This window comes from Uloborus diversus, chromosome 7 (genome assembly GCF_026930045.1).
Source record: "Uloborus diversus isolate 005 chromosome 7, Udiv.v.3.1, whole genome shotgun sequence".
In the NCBI taxonomy this organism is placed as follows: domain Eukaryota; kingdom Metazoa; phylum Arthropoda; class Arachnida; order Araneae; family Uloboridae; genus Uloborus; species Uloborus diversus.
This window is the reverse complement of record NC_072737.1, coordinates 163,233,137-163,249,122: the sequence shown is the minus strand read 5'-3', so window position 1 is coordinate 163,249,122 and position 15,986 is coordinate 163,233,137. Positions and strand designations below refer to the sequence as shown.

General features: G+C 34.2%; 1 protein-coding gene across 1 annotated transcript in view; it reads right to left on the bottom strand.

The window, feature by feature from the left end:
* Positions 1 to 5: 5 nt before the first annotated feature.
* LOC129227011 (glutamate-gated chloride channel-like) overlaps positions 6 to 15,986 on the bottom strand; it is a 122,072-nt gene continuing 106,091 nt past the window's right edge. Inside the window, exons 8-9 of the mRNA XM_054861640.1 lie at positions 15,242 to 15,654; positions 6 to 604 (exon numbers count right to left, since the gene is read on the bottom strand). Coding sequence (XP_054717615.1) covers positions 278 to 604; positions 15,242 to 15,654 — 740 coding nt within the window. The 3' untranslated portion in view covers positions 6 to 277. The remainder of the gene's footprint in view (positions 605 to 15,241; positions 15,655 to 15,986) is intronic.

Here is a 15,986-nt window from a genome sequence, read left to right as displayed (position 1 = left end):
AAAAGATAGACTGAAAGTTTAAAAAAAATGGGTTGCCAGAAGGTTTGTCTCTTTTGGGGATTTTCTCTGGCATGAAAAAAAAAAGAAAGTAAACTAATATTCGCCATCCGCTTGGCACCGATTCGTTATGTTAGTCTACGCCAAACAGATGATTGACGAAGCCAAATGGCGTTTTTTTTTCTTTTGTTTACATCTAGTCTATCTTTCCCGTAAACGCAGTATAGGGTCAAATGTGCCAGCAGAATTTTTTTTTTTTCTTGACATCTGAATCAAAACATTAGTTCGTATACCCGTTACTTAGAAGCTCCCAATTTTCAGAATGCGTCGGCTTGATGACCGCGTACGTCAAGAAGTAAGCTGAGACAAAGGTACCGAAGGACAAAGGAAAGAGGATTTTGGAAACTTTGTCAATATTTTTAGACAATCTCTGTCGGTTGTAATTGGCAGGGATTATAGGTTGCGGCCTCTTCAACCACCCGAAAAGTGAGAGAATGGGTGTTCGCCTGTCTTCAATGTCCAAACCTTGCATGACTTCGCGGGATGCAGACACGTGATCTCTTGTTATTCCTGGGTCGTTGCTGTTGTTGTCTTTTAACCCTCCTGTCTGCTGGAAGAAAATAAGAAACTTTAGGATAAATGAAGAAAAAAAGGAGGGGTTCTTTGAACACTTCTTTTTGGATGAATGAAGTATTAAAATAAGAATTATTTTAATGAAGATACAGTAAAACCTGTAAAGTTGACTACCCTTGTCATTTGACCACCTGTCCAAGTTGACCGCTATTTTCAGGCACAGAATTAGATCTATATCATATAATTGAACCTCTATAAGTTGATCACTTGTTTCAGTTGACCACTAAAGTAGTGTACCGCAAGTGGTCAATTTACACAGGTTTCACTGTACTTAAGGATAAAAGATGAATTAAGGAGGGTTTTTTAAAATTCTTCTTTTAGTACAAAAAAGAATTATCCTGAACAAGATACTTCAGAACAAAAAGAAGAATGAAGGAGGAGTTCTTTTAATTCTTCTTTTAGGATAAAAGAAGAATTAAGGAAGGATTTTTTAATTATTCTTCTAGGGAAAAGAAAAATTAAGGAGGGGTTCTTTTAACTCTTCTTCTTGGAAAAAGAAGAATTGAGGACAGAAGAATTAGGTAAGGGTTCTTTTAATTCTTCTTCTAGCATAAAATAATAAAAAAAAAGGGTTCTTTTAATTCTTCTTCTAGCATAAAATAATAAAAAAGGGGTTCTTTTAATTCTTCTTCTAGAATAACAGAAGAATTAAAGGGGGTTCTTTTAATACCTCTGTTTAGATAAAAGAATGATTAAAAGAAGTATCCCGAAGAAGATAACTGGGATAAAAGAAGAATTAAGAAGGGGTTGTTTTAATTCTTCTTTTAGGATAAAAGGAGAATCATCCTTAAGAAGATACTTTAGTATAAAATAATTTTAAAGGGATTCTTTTCATTCTTCTCTTAGGATAAATAAAGAATTATTCTAATAAAGGTACTTTTGTGTAAAAAAAATTAAGGAGGGAGTCGTTAAGGGTCTTGAGGAGGGGATAAAAGAGGAATTATTAAGAAGTTACTTTATTTTAGGTTAAAAGAACTAAGGAGAGATTCTTTTAATTCTTCTTCTAGGATAAAAGAAAAACTAAAAGAAGGATTATCTTAAATAATATACTTCAGGATAAACGCAACGAATGAGAAGACAATAAAAACTTTTATGTTTAAAATTACTTTCCTGATCGCACAACACGTCACGGTAAAGTTATAGGGTGTTACTGGCGAGTAACAATGGTCACCGTTAGCCCCCCTATAGATGACTTACTCGACATTTTGGTTTCAAGAACGTTTTGGATCCACCCTTGTTTCAAGTACAATAAATCCTCATTAATCCGGACTCCAACAAACCGGACTTCGCTTGATTCGGACAGCCATTTGAATGTGCGTACTATGAGAATAAAAGACGAATTAGCGCAATAACTTTTTGAAGTGATTACTTCTTATGGGCGTGTTAACCGATTTGTGACATAACGCGTAACGACGCAACTCTCGTCTGGCATTCCTTTCGTTCGCGCATAAGACAGATGCGCGCATGCTCGGAGAAACTCTGTTTCTTTACTCTCTGGGTCAGCTTTAAGCGTTAAGTGATAGTAGAAAAAGTAATGAAACTAACAGAAGATGAATGATCGTCGCAACATAATGCAATCGCCTAACGAAAGGTGAGTTTAACAATACAATTTAATACCAATGACATTGTAAACAATATATATTCAAAACAGCATTTAATCTTTAAATTTATTTTCAAAACAAAAAACATTTTTGCGATTATTTATACTAAAAATATCTCGCTTCATTGAGGGTTTCGAACTATGATAAGGTGTACATATTTTAAACAAACTTCATAACCACAGACTACGCAACGCGGGGGTTGGGGACGGCCAAGAAAATAAAAAAATAAAAAATGAACATTTAATTTGTGCATCACAGAATAAAATCTAAACTGACTTTAACTTTCAAACAGTCACTCGTTAAAAAGTTAGTTACTTGGGGGGGGGGGGAAGATCCAATAAAGTGTGCGGTTAGGGTCCCTGGTGGTTTTTGCAGGGGGAAGGGCAAAATGTAGATCCTAGTCTGGTCGTAATAATACGCCAATTTTATCGTTTCAGATTTAAGCTTAACCTTGTGGTTTGTTTACGGTGATAACATCTATTTACAATAAACATTTTAAAACAGTATTAAACCTTTAAATTTATTTTCAAAACAAAAACATTTTTGCGATTAGTTATACTAAAAATATCTCGCTTCATTCAGGGTTTTGAACTGTGAAAAGGTGTACATAATTAGAACAAACTACCGTATTACCCCGCATTTGCCGGCATACCTCAAATATGAGGGTCATCAGATTTTCAACAACCCTTTCCTGGTCCTTTCCAGTATGCCGGAAAAAACAAGGTTAAAAAAAACATAAAAATTTAATACTATAACAAATACATATTCAACATAAAAAATAAAAATATTAATTTGAATTTTTGGCATCTTGAATTCAAATTATGTTTTTTGCAATCACGAGCGTGTGTGTGTATGAATGCGCGTGTATGTTTGTGTAGGCGCATGTGTGTGGGTGCGTGTGTGTATGTATGCATATGTGTGCTTGTTGTGCATGCAGTGCTGTGTGTGTACGCGCGCGTGTGTGTAGGCGTTCGTTTGTGTGTGTGTGTATGTAGGCATATGTGTTTGTGTCCGTGTGCAAGCATGAGTGTGTGTATGTGTATGTGTGTGTGTGTAGGAGGGTGTGTTTGTGTCTGTGCGCAGGCATGAGTGTGTGTAGGCGTGTGTGTGTAAGATATGGACGCAACCTGGAGACGGTTTTCGCAAGAGGAGCAGCATCGTGAGGCCCGTCGACACGACGGTGGTGCAGGCAGAGGGTGTTGGTGAGAAAATAAAATCATAGGACATCAAAATAATCAAATGAGAACAATAAGCAATCGTGATTGCTCAAAGAAATAATAAAAGCTCTATACTGGTGTGCTAAGCACATGAGTATAATTTGTATCTACACGTTTTATCCAAATTATTGTCACTAGGTGATTCTTTGTAACATATACTACCTAAATACATTGTTTTATGAATATTTGTGAATGGGAAATATTAAAATAAAATTCCTGAAAAAGTGGCATCTAAATAAAATACACGGAAACATAAAAATTTAAAATTGATTTCAGATTGCTCATTTTGAGCTCAGCTGCAGATTCCATTTTTGTGCTTAGCCAGGCAGTACAGATCAGTTTATTAGTATTAATAAACAGTGTAATATTGTACAAATATTTATTAACTGTAGTAAGATAATGCATCATCAAACTACCACGAATTTTTTTCATCTCGACGACCTGAAATTTATTGGTTCGTTTTTGAAAATCAGATTACTTTGGGAATTTATTATTATTTTTCCTCGTAGAGTTTGCTTTGCGGTTGAAACAGAGGGGAAAATTTACTTTTGTGTGGTTTCAAAATTAACTTTGAATTTTCCGGCATGCCGGAAAATTCGAATTTCCCGGTACGCTGGTCAACCTCGCTTTTTTCCGGCATGTCGGCTAATGCGGGGTAATACGGTACATCCCCGCAGACTCCGCAACGCGAGGATATAGGGGACGGCCGAAATAACAAAAATAATAAATAAACATATAATTTGTTCATCACAGAGTAAAATCTAAAATGTTTCGTAAGTTTGAGTGTCTTCTGATAAACGAAATATTTAGAAACGACGCGTCATTTAATCTATTGTTTTTGCGCCGACATCAAAACTTATGTTTAAAAGTAGTCTGAATGGTCTGAAAGGATAAAATTATTTTTTATTTAGAGCAATTTTGAAGGTCGGTTCTATTTTTTTTTTTTTTTGAAGGGATAACTTCTCATGGGAGGATAAACCAATTTGTGACATAACGCGCGTGACGGCGCAACTCTCGTCTGGCATTCCTTTCGTTCGTGCATACGACAGAAGCGCGCATGGTCGGGGAAATTTTGTTTCTTTACTCTTTGGGTAAGCTTTAAGCGTAAAGTGATAGTAGAAAAAATAATGAAACTAACAGACGATGGATGATCGTCGCAACATAACGCAATCTTCTAACGAAAGGTGAGTTTAATAATACAATATATTTCCAATAACATTGTAAACAATACATATTCAAAACAGCATTTAATCTTCAAATTTATTTTCAAAACAAAAACATTTTTGCGATTAGTTATACTAAAAATATCTCGCTTCATTTAGGGTTTTGAACTGTGATAAGATGTACATATTTTAAACGAACTTCATCCCCGCAGACTTCGCAACGCGGGGGTTGGGGACGGCCGAGAAAACAAAAAATAATAAATAAACATTTAATTTGTTCATCACAGAGTAAAATCTATAATGTTTCGTAAGTTTGAGTGTTTTTTCTGATAAACGAAATATTTAGAAACGACGCGTCATTTAATCTATTGTTTTTGCGTCGACATCAAAACTTATGTTTAAAAGTAGTCTGAATGGTGATCAAAGAATAAAAATCTCCCCGAACAAAAGCATTTCAAGTATTATGCAATTTATTCATAAACAGCTTTTAAATTATACACAAGAAGGTTCTGCTTTAGTTAATGAAGATTATTATACAATTCCTTTAATTTTGACCGGAGATTTTAATGTTTATTTTGCTTCTGATCGAGCTAAAAATTTAGTATCGTTTCTACAATCCAAATTACAATTACAAATGATTAATAAGTCAGAAGAAGTCACTACAAGTCACGGAACTGTATTTGACGCAGTCTTGGCAAGATTTTTAGATAACAAACAATGGAAAAATTTTGTTGCTTATTATAGCTACCATAAGCCAACTGTTAATTTCATAGGATTAAATAATGATAATAATTTAATCCTATGAAAGTTATCACTTCTGCCGAGTGTCCCGTGACGTACTTTTTTCTTTTAGACTGTATTTTATGTTTTAGTAATTTTCTGTTATACCTACTGTTTTATATTTCATTCTCTTCAAATCAAAATACACTTTTTTTGATGACCCCTCACAATTACGTTTGTCTGCAGAATTTCTGGAAATATCTTCATATTAAAGGTGTAATTTGCTTAAGTTCAGCACTATTTCTGCAGATTTTTCGACCTTGAAGAAAGTTTTAAGCTCCCAGAAATGACCTTTATTCGACTCGAAACTCGACATTTTCGCACGGGAAAAATTATGTGATGTTTATAAATAAATCGCAAATAATTCGGAGAAAACTAAAACTTCAAATATGAATTATTTTTGTATACAGTGAAACCTGTGTAAGTTGACCTCTTGCGGTGCAGTAATTTGGTGGTCAACTTAGACAGGTGGTCAACTTATAGAGGATAGTAAAGTTTTTTTTTTTGTCATTTCTTACCCTATGCATTCATTTTTTAACTAATTGGAATACTTTAAACTCACTTTCATTGATTAAAATTACTTTAAAACAATAAAAAAAAATGTTGTTTAAATATTTTTAGAGATTATTTACCAGAATGGCGTGTAAAGTATCATACAAGTTCAAAATTTCTGTAAATCGATCCAAAAAAAAAAAAAGTCTCATAGCTTATAAAAAAAAAAATACTTACTTGATATTAACAATTCCTAAAAATTTATAACAAGTCAAAAGTGACTCAAATTCTTCATTCGATTTTTTCCTGTACATTTGTAACCATGGCAATCCACTTTTCAACAAAATAAATCTTTATTGAAGTTTGGCGCATTTTTTTGGGACTTAACATTAGCCCAATGTTTTTCGATGGAATCGTAAATATTCATAGGTTTTTCTAAAATGTCTAGTTGCTTCTTTGAGGCATCTCTGATTAAACTTTTTGTACACTCTAATGCTTTTGCCAAGTGGTCAACTTACAAAGGGTTTTTTACAATACCCCAAACCAAAGCTGATGTATATTAGTGGTCAAGATATGTATGGTCAAGATGTATAATAGGTGGTCAAGATAGAGAGGTGGTCAAGTTACAGAGGTTTTCCTTCATTATATAAGATAGGACTAATTCCGTTCCTCACAAAAGTGGTCAACATAGGCAGGTGGTCAACTTACAAAGGTAGTCAACTTTACAGGTTTTACTGTAATCGTTATTCATTACATAATTCTTTTCGTTCGAAAATGTCATGGTTTGAGCCGAATAAGCGTTTCAATTGAGGAGATCTTAGATTTACTTCTCAGTTGAAAAACTCGACAGAAATTGTGCCGAATTTCTGAAAAATTGTTTCTTGAAGTTGAAGATATTTGCAGAAAATCTGCAGAAAATTTGTCATCTTTGAGTGCCTGCTTTATACCTTTTACGCTCCCTGCACGGTAGACTTGTCCCTCAATGATAGCGATATACAGTGAAACTTCAGTTTTACGTTTCCCAAATCTACGCTTTTCCCGCATTTAATATTTTTTCATCGGGTCCCATCATCTATTCTGCTGCTAAGTACTGCCCGCATGCATTTTACGTTTTCCCGTATTTTACGTTTTTAAACCCAGTTGGAGAAACGTAAAATCGAGGTTTCATTGTATAGGTGCTATTTTGTCGGGAAAAAATTTTACTTTCTTTATGATTAACATTCTTGTGAAAATAGGTTCTTAGTCTACTCGTATCATCGTATCGTATTTTGAATGAAATAGGTACTATAGCACCTATTTGTTTTTTCACTAAAAATTAAACGTTTCAGTTCGAATTTTAAAATATGGATTGAAAAATTACAGAATATTTCCAGTTTGAAAATATCAGCAAAATATTGGAATGATTTTCTTTTTGAATACAATTTTTATTTCAAATTAATTATTAAAATAGTTTTCATTTTGAGAAAAGCGGCACAAATTAACTTAGTTTCTTTTACTGGTGCCATCTAGCGAGTAGGATATTGAACAACTTAAATTCTTCTCCTTAGTTTTAGAAATAACTCTTTCTGCGTTAAAAAAAAAAAAAAAAAAAGCCATAGCCAAGAGTCGAAAACACCTGTAAAAGTATCTTTTATTTAAACTATGCTTTATGCAGTTTCAAAACTGGATTTGAAAAAGATGAAAAATCCGTTTTCTATTTTTTTTTTTAAATGGAGGAATAGAACGAAATAAACAGGAAAGGTAAATAACATGCATTAAATTAAATAATACGTTTGTACGATCCAGAAAGAAATAAGAAATACGTTTTAGAGAGAGAAATAAATTGTTTTCTCTGAAGAAAATATTAATAATATATATATTTTTTAAATTATTAAAACGATTCTTTCAGAACAGGAAGCAGCAAACCTTTTGGTTTGGATATTAAAAACGAGTAAACAAACAATTTTCAATTAACTCCAATTTGTAATGGCTGTATGCAAATATCATAAATTATTTGCATGATATACAAAGAAGTGAGTATTATTAGTTATAAAAAATTATTCTTGCGTATATTTCATAATTATGTTACGCAAATGCAATACATTTTCAATTAAAATATTTTTCTCACCGCATTCATCAAGTTTCAAAATCAAAAGTTTAGAACGCAAATGCGAGGCTTAAATTTTCAAATTCCAGTCATTTAATATACCTGAAAAAAATCTTTTTTCGTGTGTGAGACCAAAAGCAATATTATCTGTCTTGTCGGCGCGGCGTTTGGAATTAAAAAATAAAATAAATAAAAAATAAGTTAATACACAAGATAGATAATAATGTTGTGTCAAATCTATTTAAACTCACTTTAGTCAAACAAAACCTCTTTTAAAGCAGATCTCCCCAAACATCTAGGAATGCCCGGGCAATGACGTCAAAGTCGCTATGGAAACCAATCGTTGTTACTTCTTACGGCGCATGCGCTTCTTAAAGAGTGCCTCTCTCGCCTTTCAAAAAGCCGCAGGATACCGAAGAATTTTTTAACGTTTTCCTTTTAAATTTTCTAAGTCTTTTTGTTTCTTTCAATTCAATTGAATATTTTTCCTTCGTCCATTCATTTATTTAGTTTTTTAATACTTATTTATTTATTTTTTGCTATCAACTGACAGAGTTTTCTATTTTGTTTCTATGTTCGTGAAATAGTTTAAAAAACAAAATGTGAAAATATTTAAAAGGAAAAATGCGCTTTATGAATCAATGTCAATGATCTTTATGTGTTGCATATTATGTATCTCAGGATTATTTCGAAATTTCCGGACAGTAGGCCAAACACATCCACAGGGACCCCTAAACAGTATAATAAAAAAAAGCGCTAAGGTTGAAACCGCACACTTTTTTGCTGCTGCATATGTTATAGGTTTGAGCGTATATTGACGGTGAATAAAATACTGAAGAAAACTAAACCTTTTTACTTCCTTTTACAAAAAAGGAAGTATTGTATTCGCGAAAAATGTACGTATGTATGTGCGTATGTTTGTCGCATAACTCAAAAACGGTATATCGTAGAAAGTTGAAATTTGATACGTAGACTCCTAATAGGGTGTAGTTGTGTACCTTCCTTTTTGGTTGCATTCGGATGTTCCTAAGGGGGTATTTCGCCCCTTTTGGAGGGGAAATCATTGTTAATTTCGATCTAAACTCAAGTGGTGTTAAAATTTGTCGGACACTTGGCGATATATCGCCAGTCTTTTGGTCACCATGTTTTGTCGCCAACTTGATGACAAATTCAGCGATTCTTTCCTTTTTTTTTAAATTTGGTTTCAATTTGGCCACTGTTGGTGATATTTAGAGAGTAAACTATTGAATCACATTAAAATTGCCAATAATGGGGAAATGACATTGAATTGGAGTAAAAGGAAGTCGTGTGATGCACACATCAGCTCGTTTATGTTATAGACTAGGGGGCCATTAGGCCCTCATAGTAGGATTTTTTTTTTTTCAGGAGTCTGCGACGCAATAAGGGAAGGGAAAAAATCAGTCATTAATATAAACAGACATTAGATTAATAGTAAAATCCAAATCGGCTCCGAGGAATGATTAAACATAAGATACTAAATACAAATACCATGGGTATGCTTACCCGTTGATTATATTTCCCCCGAAAATTCAGTACAAATATTCAATAGTTAAAGTGTAAGACTTTTAATTCTATGAATTTTTACATATAGAACGACATTCAGATTATTTAATCATTGAAATAAGTGCTGCAGACTATAGGGCTCCCCTACTTCTTTCGTTCGAAATTAAACCCTGCATTGACGTAATCATAAATCAGGCTCTGATGTTTCTTACATTAGAAGGACAAAAAAATATCAGTTCATTTGTTTTTTGCTAAGAACAGTGGTGTATCCAGATTTGGCGATATCCCTCCGAAACTCAGATAATTTTCTCTCATGACCATAGAAACGGTTCAAAACTAGCCATATATCCCGTTTCGATTTTTACTTCCTTTTACAAAAAAGGAAGTATTGTATTCGCGAAAAAATTTTCTCTCGAAAATCAGCCTTCATTTCCATTTTGCTCGCCTCTGAATGAATATTGAGTTTTTTTTTTCAACCCGACCACACGTGGATATACGCCTAAGAGCGTCTACACACCAGGAGTATCCATTTTGACGATCCCCGAGTTAATTACAACGAGTTTTCTCGTCATGTCCTATGTACGTATGTATGTGCGTATGTGTGTATGTGCGTATGTATCTTCATAACTCAAAAACAGTATGTCTTAGAAAGTTGAAATTTGGTATGTAGACTCCTAGTGGGGTCTAGTTGTGCACCTCCATTTTTGATTGCATTCGGATGGTCCAAAGTTAGTCTTTTACACCTTTATGGGGTAAAATCATTGTTAATTTCAAAGCAAACTGAAGTGGTGTTATAATTTGGCAAACAATTGGCAATATATCGTCAAGCTTTTGGTCGCCAAGTTTTGTCACTAACTTGGCGATAAATTTGGCGGTGCTTTTTTTTTTTTAAATTTGGTTTCAATTTGGCCATACTTAGAGAGTTAACCATTGAAAATTTATCTGTATAAAACATTTTCTTTTCTTCGGTTCGCAATAAACTTGGGGTGAGTATAATTAAAGTGTTTCTTTGCTCAGTTCGAGGCGCTATTATCATTAAATTGGAGTAAAAGGAAATCATGTGATGCACACATCAGCTCGTTTTTTCTAGCAACTCCACTGGCTGAAAAAAAAAAACCTCCTTCTGGAAATTTAAACCATAAACTTGCAAATACATCTTGGCGAAATTATTTAACATCACATTTTGCAACAAAAAACTTTGAAAGGATTTTTACCCTACTAAATCGCTTTCTGAGACATGTTTTAAAAGTAGAGCATTTATGTCTACATTTGCACATTTTAATTATCCTTTAAGCAAGTTTTCAGTGCGAGGAATTCCAGACACTTCCGATGATTGCATACATCTTACAAGTTTTTATCCTGTCAATTAGTTTTCAGTAACTTTATATTTAACTGAAAAACTACCGAATCAGTTAGTTAAACTAAGGTGACTTAAACAAATGTAAGTTGAAATTCTACTGAATTCAGTTTACTGAGTCGATAAATTTTCGCAGAAAATTCAGTTTCATTAAAATTACGAATTGATTTAAACAGAAACGTAAGTAATGAGAAAAAGAACTTTTTAAAAGAAAATACAAACTAATAAATAGAAACAATTCAAAGTCATATTTACGTTCAAATCCAGTATTTTTTCATAATTCAATGCATTTAACACTACCAATCGCCAGAAATAGTTTAAAAGAATCTATAGACGAATTTAATCTAGTTATAAAATCAAAAAGTGGTTTGAGCATAAATGCAAGGAATGAGCTTAAGAATTTCTTCAAGGAAATACAAATAAAAAAATATTAACATTCTTTAATGGCACATTCAAAGTGCTTTTGGATACAAAAACGCTTTAGTTTTGCGTTTCATAACATAGTGTGCTAGACATTTCCAATCGCCAGAAAATAATCTATAGATGAACTACTCTGCTGTCTCGCTATTTCGCTTTGAAGGATTTGCAGCTCACAATTCAACTTAAGGATTTCAGAATCTAGAGTTTCTGATTCATTTTTCAAACTAGTGATGTAAAATGCTGCCTCCTTAAGTAGCTTCACGGTAGACAGGCGTCTTGGCTCAGAGTCGAAAGGCACTAAGTTCTTGAGGAACTCCAAATTATCTCGCAAATCTGCCCGACGTTTTCTCTCTAACTCATTGTGGTAGCCTTTACGCCGAGCTGATTTATCCTTAAACTGTTTCTTATACGTGTTGCGAGAAAAATCTGATGAGCAGTAATCGTGGTCCGAGTTTTTTTCAACAAACTGGGCAGCTTTTAGAAGTAAATCAATACTCATTTTCGTTGGAAGATATTGCAAGTTTAGCTTAGCTATAATATCAACACATCACGTTAACGACTGTTTTACCTTTGGAAAAAGCATGCTCTCGTATTTTAGGTGTTGCCACCCATTCAAAAACTTAATTAAAATTTTTAGCGAAAGTTAAATAAACTAATAACACCAGGGAAACCAACAAGGAAGGCTCAAAATTAAATTGGAGAGATAACATTTGCAATAAATATGCATCACGAGTGTTTGCTAATTCGCAACTCCAACAAACTATAGGGGACACTGCAGCCACCGTCTAATGGCGGATGAAAAAGGTAAAACAAACGCATGCCGTAGCGTAGAAAATGCGAATAAGCCTAGTAATTTTTGTTTGTTTGCATGATTTTTTTTTTTTTTTGCTTTATTCTTTTTAAATTAATTTTTAAAGTCTTGTGGATATTCTGGTCCACGTAGAAAGAAATGAGAATCCAAGAAGCATTACTAAACGTCAGAAATTAATGCAAATTTCGTAGTTCGTAGTTTTAAGCAGCCATTTCCACTATGTTGAATTCGATATTTATCAATTCTTGATGGAACTACATTTTCTTGTGGCCATAAGACTGACAAGAATAGCAATTAATGCTAGATAATTTAATTATATGACATTAAGAATTATAATCAAAAGAAGATGATACCTCTTTATCTTGCTTGGCTAGCGCTAATTGTTTTGCATTTGCAGCTGAGTTATTTTTCTCAAATTGCCGAATCGGTTAAATTTTTTTCTGTTTCGTATATTTCTAATTTCTGCGTTATGATTTAATTCTGTCATGTATGCAAATCATCAACAAAATTCTCACAAATATATGGTGGCAGTTTTCTTTTTAATTGATCTACCATTATTTCTTTTAACTTATAGAATTCTGTAATCTTTCTACCATTTTATTCTACTCATGATAAAAAATCAAAATGGTTTAATTGACATGTGAAATCTCGCCAAAGGTTCTTTGCTCGCACAATACTAAAACTATAATCCTAAACAAATTTTTGGTGAAACTCTTCAGCTGAGAATGAAAGCAATAAAGTAAAATTGGTACACTATTTTGGCGAAGAAAGCTTTTGTTTTTGCTTCAAATTTCTTTCTCGGTTAAACATTTTTCATTTCGTTCTACGATAATATATTCAAGAAAATATTTTGCATACTGTCCATTCCAACCAAATGATGCGGTAAAATAAGGTTAGTTAAATTAATTATTTTTAAACTAGGCGGAGATGAAAGCCCGAATTCTTCCGCTAATGTTATTAAATCCTTCTTTCGAGCTTAAGAAAAAAAAAACATGTTCTTACAAATTCACACAAAACAATAAAAAGTTTTACCTGGTATAACGTTATCCTCTTCAAAAAAAAAAAAAAAAGCTTCGAACAGCGTATTTATTTTTAATTTCATGCAAAATGCGTGTTAATCCAGAGTTTTCCTGTGTTTAGGATTTCGCCATTTACGACAGTCAACTCACATTTTAGAGGAAAATAATGTAAACTAACATTCTTTTGAGAAGCTCGAGAATACCATTACTGGAGGAAACAATTTCTGTTGCTGAAAGCAATCTAAGACACATCGAATGCATCAATAAATACTCATAAACAAACTGCCTATGTTTACCAACAGACACACGTGGAACGCAATGTTTTACCTTTTTTTATAATTGTGTAAATCATCGCAAGGTAGCATATTCGAGCGCTGGAGTTGCGAATTGGGTATTAAGATAAAAATTTGCAATAACAATTTTTAATTAGTCAAAATAATCCGATTTCTTGGTATAAAAATAATAAACAAGTGTGCGTAAAATTAATTTCAAACAACTGGGATTTAACTGAAAAGGATGCCAGTGCATTTCATTTCAGCAGAAGCATTAGCGACAAAATATCGCCAAAGGAGCCTCGAGAATCGCCGTGAATAGTTACATTAGCAGAAAACCTCCTGCATTCCACTAATTAATGTTGTCTAGCGTTCCATTAAATAATGAGTTACGTGTTGAACCCGACCGTGCATCGAATAGCTGTTGGACGTCTACGAAGATGAGCTATTTTCTATAATTCTCGAATAGTTTTCAAAATTACTATTAGATGCATTCGGATTGTCTGTCACTTGGAAACAGAAAATGTATAGACATTTCTATATTACAGTAAACACTGTGCTTAAAATAGAAATAAAAGTAAAGTAAATTCATATTTAGAAAAACTCGCCTCTAGGTGGTATATTAACTGAGCCAAGGGTATTAAAACCAGGTTGTCGGTATATTGCATGCATTTCTGCCTTAGCTCTGGCTTAGAGGCGGTAACTGATTTGCCTTCAGTTTATGAGTTGAACCGCGCCATGTCTGTGGACCCCCGCAGGTGATAATAGAGATAAATTTACTTAAGCTACCAGTTTCTTGGTACGCTCAGCTTCAAAGAGATGACATCTGCCTGCAGCTCGGTTATTCCCTATTGCGATCTGATGAGTCCAAACAAGGATGAAACAGCAATCTCTAGATGAGATAACCTGGCTGTCAGTACATTACATGGGTAGGGGTACCTCTGAAGGGTGGAGGGACAATTTTTGATTTCAAAATAGGAGGTCTGGGGATATTTTTTTCGAAACATAAGTCTTCAACATGCAGTTTTGGGCATTTAAATGGAGATCGAGAAAATATCTCGATTTGAGAAGAAACAGCCTCAGCACCAAAAGAAATCATCTTAATTTTTTTATGGTTTTATAAATACGTAATATTTATTTAAAAAAAACATCCATGCTAACAAAAACTCATATCCTTTTAAATTCGCAAAAAAAAAAAAAAAAAAAACTTGTATATTAAGTACAGTTACTTTTCAACTCATTTCACGGAACAACTGATACTCAGGCAGGCATTAAGTTTCAGCAGTAATGGGTAGGCGCTGAGTAGGAACATTTCAAGTAAGTCAAAATTTAACTTTTTGAAAAATATAAATATTTTAACTTATACAAAAATGTGCCCAATACCCAGGAATTGGTTTGTATTGTCAGTACTAAGTCCTAAGTGACTCATCTCTTAAACGAAAAAAAAAAAAAGACCTCAAACCCACATTATTTTTTCATGTGTTTGAGGTTCGTCTGAAATAAGTAAGAGGGCCATCAATTTTAATCACTTCCTTAATTTTTTTTTGACCTCGCGACGTCCCTGCACGTAAGCGTCTAGTGCAAGTTATAAAAAAGGCGCCATCACGAGAAAAGCCTCCGCCGAAATGTCTGCGCCTGTCTATTGCTATAGCAACGAGGCGTGTCCCATTTTGCAAGGGAAGCTTAATGTTGGAAAATCCCGTACGACTGCACAAAGGCGAGAAGACAAGTGGCGAAATGTCGCCAAAAAAAAAAAAAAAAAATCCTGCTAAACCTTGCGGAAAATGAACGAAGTCCGTTTCTATGGCAGTACACAGGCTCAGACTTTACGGCATTAGCTTTTCTCGTGAAAGACAGACAGTAACTTACTTCGTAATTCGCACACCATCGTCCCAAACTCGAAGACTGCGCCCTCAGCCCTTCTCCCGTGATTCCGGCCGCAGAGGAAGGGGTCCTGTGCGGGTACCTCCTGTACAGGTAGTTGACGATGATGAACTCCAGCATCGAAGCGTAGATAAAGAACATGCAGACGCCATCCCACAGGTTCATGGCCGTCAGGTTGGAGACCACGGGCAGGGTGGAACGGAAGCTGTTGGTCGTCGTGCAAAAGTTCAACATCGTGGTCACTCCGATCATGACTCTGGCGGGCACGGCGTTGATATCCAGCCAGAAGCTGATGAAGGAACTTGTCACTAGGACGACACCAGGGCCGAAGACTGTGCTGAAATAAAATATTTTGTCTCGCGTGAAGACGAGGAGGACAAAAAGGCAACTGTAGCTTCCTGAAAAGAGACGGGCGAATTAGACGACATAGAACGGTGGTCAGTAAATCGTGGGTAGAGTACTCTCTAGGTGAGTTGCTACAAACTCGGCAAAATATGGGAAATTGCAAAGAAACACTTCCTTATGATACGTAGGGTAACGTCACCAGTAACAGACAACTATAGATAAAATCATTAGTAGCCATAATTCAACTATGTAGCAACTACTACAACTATAAATTTAACCGGACCCAGTTTCTTCAATACCACTGCATACATTATACATTGGTAACAGCATATTTGAGTAACGGTATACATGTTTCGCTCCTAATTTAGGATGATTTTCTTAAAAA